This window comes from Nestor notabilis, unplaced genomic scaffold, assembly GCF_000696875.1.
Source record: "Nestor notabilis isolate BGI_N333 unplaced genomic scaffold, ASM69687v1 scaffold3352, whole genome shotgun sequence".
NCBI classification, from domain to species: Eukaryota; Metazoa; Chordata; class Aves; order Psittaciformes; family Psittacidae; genus Nestor; species Nestor notabilis.
The window spans coordinates 10205-12814 of NW_009918584.1; the positions used below are offsets into that span (position 1 = coordinate 10205).

Here is a 2610-nt window from a genome sequence, read left to right on the forward strand (position 1 = left end):
GAAGCTGTAGTCCAGCTTGCACTTACATCTAATGTTCTGCTTCCAGTCCCACTGACAGCCTTAGTCCAAGCACTCTTTGTGTTCCAACTTTGGAATAACTGTTATGGTGCAGAGGCCTGTGAAAGTCCTTGTTTGTCTCTGCAGTATTGCAGGGGGTTCTGTCCGGGTTATTTTAAGTTTGCCAGCAAGGCTTTGTTATCTCTGGCCATATATTATCTGGCTGTATGCCAGTTTGAAAATAGACATCTCCAGGCCGAGTATACACTAAAGCCTGCAGTGTGCTAGTGTATGGAAGGATGTGGATGCTGGTTTGGTAAAACCTCGGTCATTTTTCTCACTAGGACACTTGGCTTTTCTGGGGGCTGGCTTTGCAGCTGGTATGCAGTCTGCTCCCCACAGACCCCTGTGATAAACTACAGAGACTCCTGTTCCTTTATTGCTGAGCATTATTGTTGAACATTCTTATTTCTGTATTGTAGCCATTTTAATTCATTTTTACTGTGATCTGCAAACATGCTTTCAGCTTGAGGAAAGCACTAACCAAACAACAATGTGCTTTCATTTTACAGCTATCTTTGTTCTAGACTATCTTTCTTTAAATAATGCTAACAGTGCTGACGTTCAGTTGGTGTTCAGCTCTCAGCTTGCCAGTGTTGTCACGAAGTATTGTAGCCATTTTAATTCAGTTTTACTGTGATCTGCAAACATGCTTTCAGCTTGAGAAAAGCACTAATCAAACAACAATGTGCTTCAAACAACAATGTGCTTTCATTTTACGACTATCTTTGTTCTAGACTACCTTTCTTTAAATACTGCTATCAGTGCGGACGTTCAGTTGGTGTTCAGCTCTCACCTTGCCAGCATTGTCATGAAGTCTTCACTTGCAGTGATATTTGCAAAAAGAAATCCTGGAATGAGCGGCATAGGCAGGAGTGTTTGGGCTTGCTGGGTAAGTCTGCCTGTCATTACGATCTGAAGTACAGTGGTTTGTGCTTGTATACTGACTGGGGTATGCCTTCCGTGTAACGGACCAGTAAAATCTGTTTTACAAAAGAATTTAAATAAGAAGGTTCAGTTCATTCACTTGAAGAGCTGTGATCTTTGTAAACCCACCAGCTTTAAGAGAGCTGTTACTTGGTCATTCCTCGCAACTTCAGGGGAAAAGAATCTTTAGGGTGAGTGCAGAGCAAAGGAAATACTCTCTCTAAGACTAAGGTTAGCTACTGTGGACATCAATAGACAACTTTCCAGGCTGAAAGACCGCTATAGATCAAACAAGTTAGGCAGGGTGGAGCTTTCGGTACAAGCTCTACCACTTTATCACCTGTACCTGTATATTAGAAGAGAAATCAATAAGATTTCTGACTTTTATTCATGGAGTTGTTGTTACCACACCACTGTGCTTATTGGAAACCACACTTGTGCTCATAAAAATGAAGCCATGTGCTACCTTGCAGTAGAAGACTAGCAAGGTATAAATTACACTATTTTAATTATAGCAGATGCTCACATAGATTGAATGAGAAATCTGTCAATTGTGAACACCACTGTGCGTATTGGAAACCACACTTGTGCTCATAAAAATGAAGCCATGTGCTACCTTGCAGTAGAAGACTAGCAAGGTATAAATTACACTATTTTAATTATAGCAGATGCTCACATAGATTGAATGAGAAATCTGTCAATTGTGAGGTGGGTACAGAACTGCTGTATTCACAGAAGTTCTGCGATTGATCTATCTTTTAGCGGCTGCCTTGAATGGGACTTTTAAATCTGGATACATGGAAAACCCTGTGTGTTTGGAATAGTGGGGTCTGTCCCACTGGAGATAAGCTATATCAAACATACATGCTTACCAGTATGGGCTCTGTATAGAATCAAAATATTATAGAACAGAACAGAATAGACATGAAAATGAAAGGACAAATGGTGGGTAATATGGCAGCTGTACACTGAAGGACTTAAACATGAAAAAAAGTACATTCATTTAGAAAACAGAATTTTACTACCTTGTGTTTAAATATTTAATGCATTATGGATACAGCTGGGTGATGTTACGATGTTAATTAGTGATTATTTAAGTTACTGCTTCTTTGAGGTCATCCTTTTCCTGTATGGCAAATGTCAAATTCCATTAAATTCAGATTCAGTGACTTCAATTCAGTACAAGTGTGAATGCCTTCCTGTAGACACAATTTTTCTCAGTCATAAACAAACTTTAGTGTCTCCCTGTCTAGCTAATTTTGAGGTAGAAAGGTTTTTGTTTGTTCCTTTGTTATATCATTTTTCTCTCCCATCATGTGCTTGATTTAAAATGACCTGAAATTCCCTCAGATGAGTTTTAGCAATTCAGTCTGTTGCTCTGAGAGGCTCTGATGCCCTCCACCCCCTTTCCTGATTCCTTTTCACTGTAGTACAATGTGATTAGCATTTATTTTGTACTTTATAAGCAAAACTCTCAATGATTATCTGAGTTCTGAAGTATCTAATAGTATTAACTGCAGGATTAGTACATTCTCAGATACATTTTCTGGAAGAAACAAGTGTCATTTAGACTTCCATATGTAGTCATTGTTTGGTAGGAAGTTTATAGGTGAGTAGGTAGCCACA

At 39.1% G+C, this 2610-nt stretch overlaps 1 protein-coding gene across 1 annotated transcript in view; it reads left to right on the plus strand.

The window, feature by feature from the left end:
- Positions 1-949, plus strand: part of LOC104402009 (ankyrin repeat and MYND domain-containing protein 1-like) — a gene marked incomplete at both ends in the record, with an annotated part of 8793 nt that extends 7844 nt beyond the window's left edge. Inside the window, one exon of the mRNA XM_010009770.1 lies at positions 795-949. Within this exon, the coding sequence (XP_010008072.1) occupies positions 795-949 (155 nt within the window). The remainder of the gene's footprint in view (positions 1-794) is intronic.
- Positions 950-2610: the final 1661 nt, after the last annotated feature.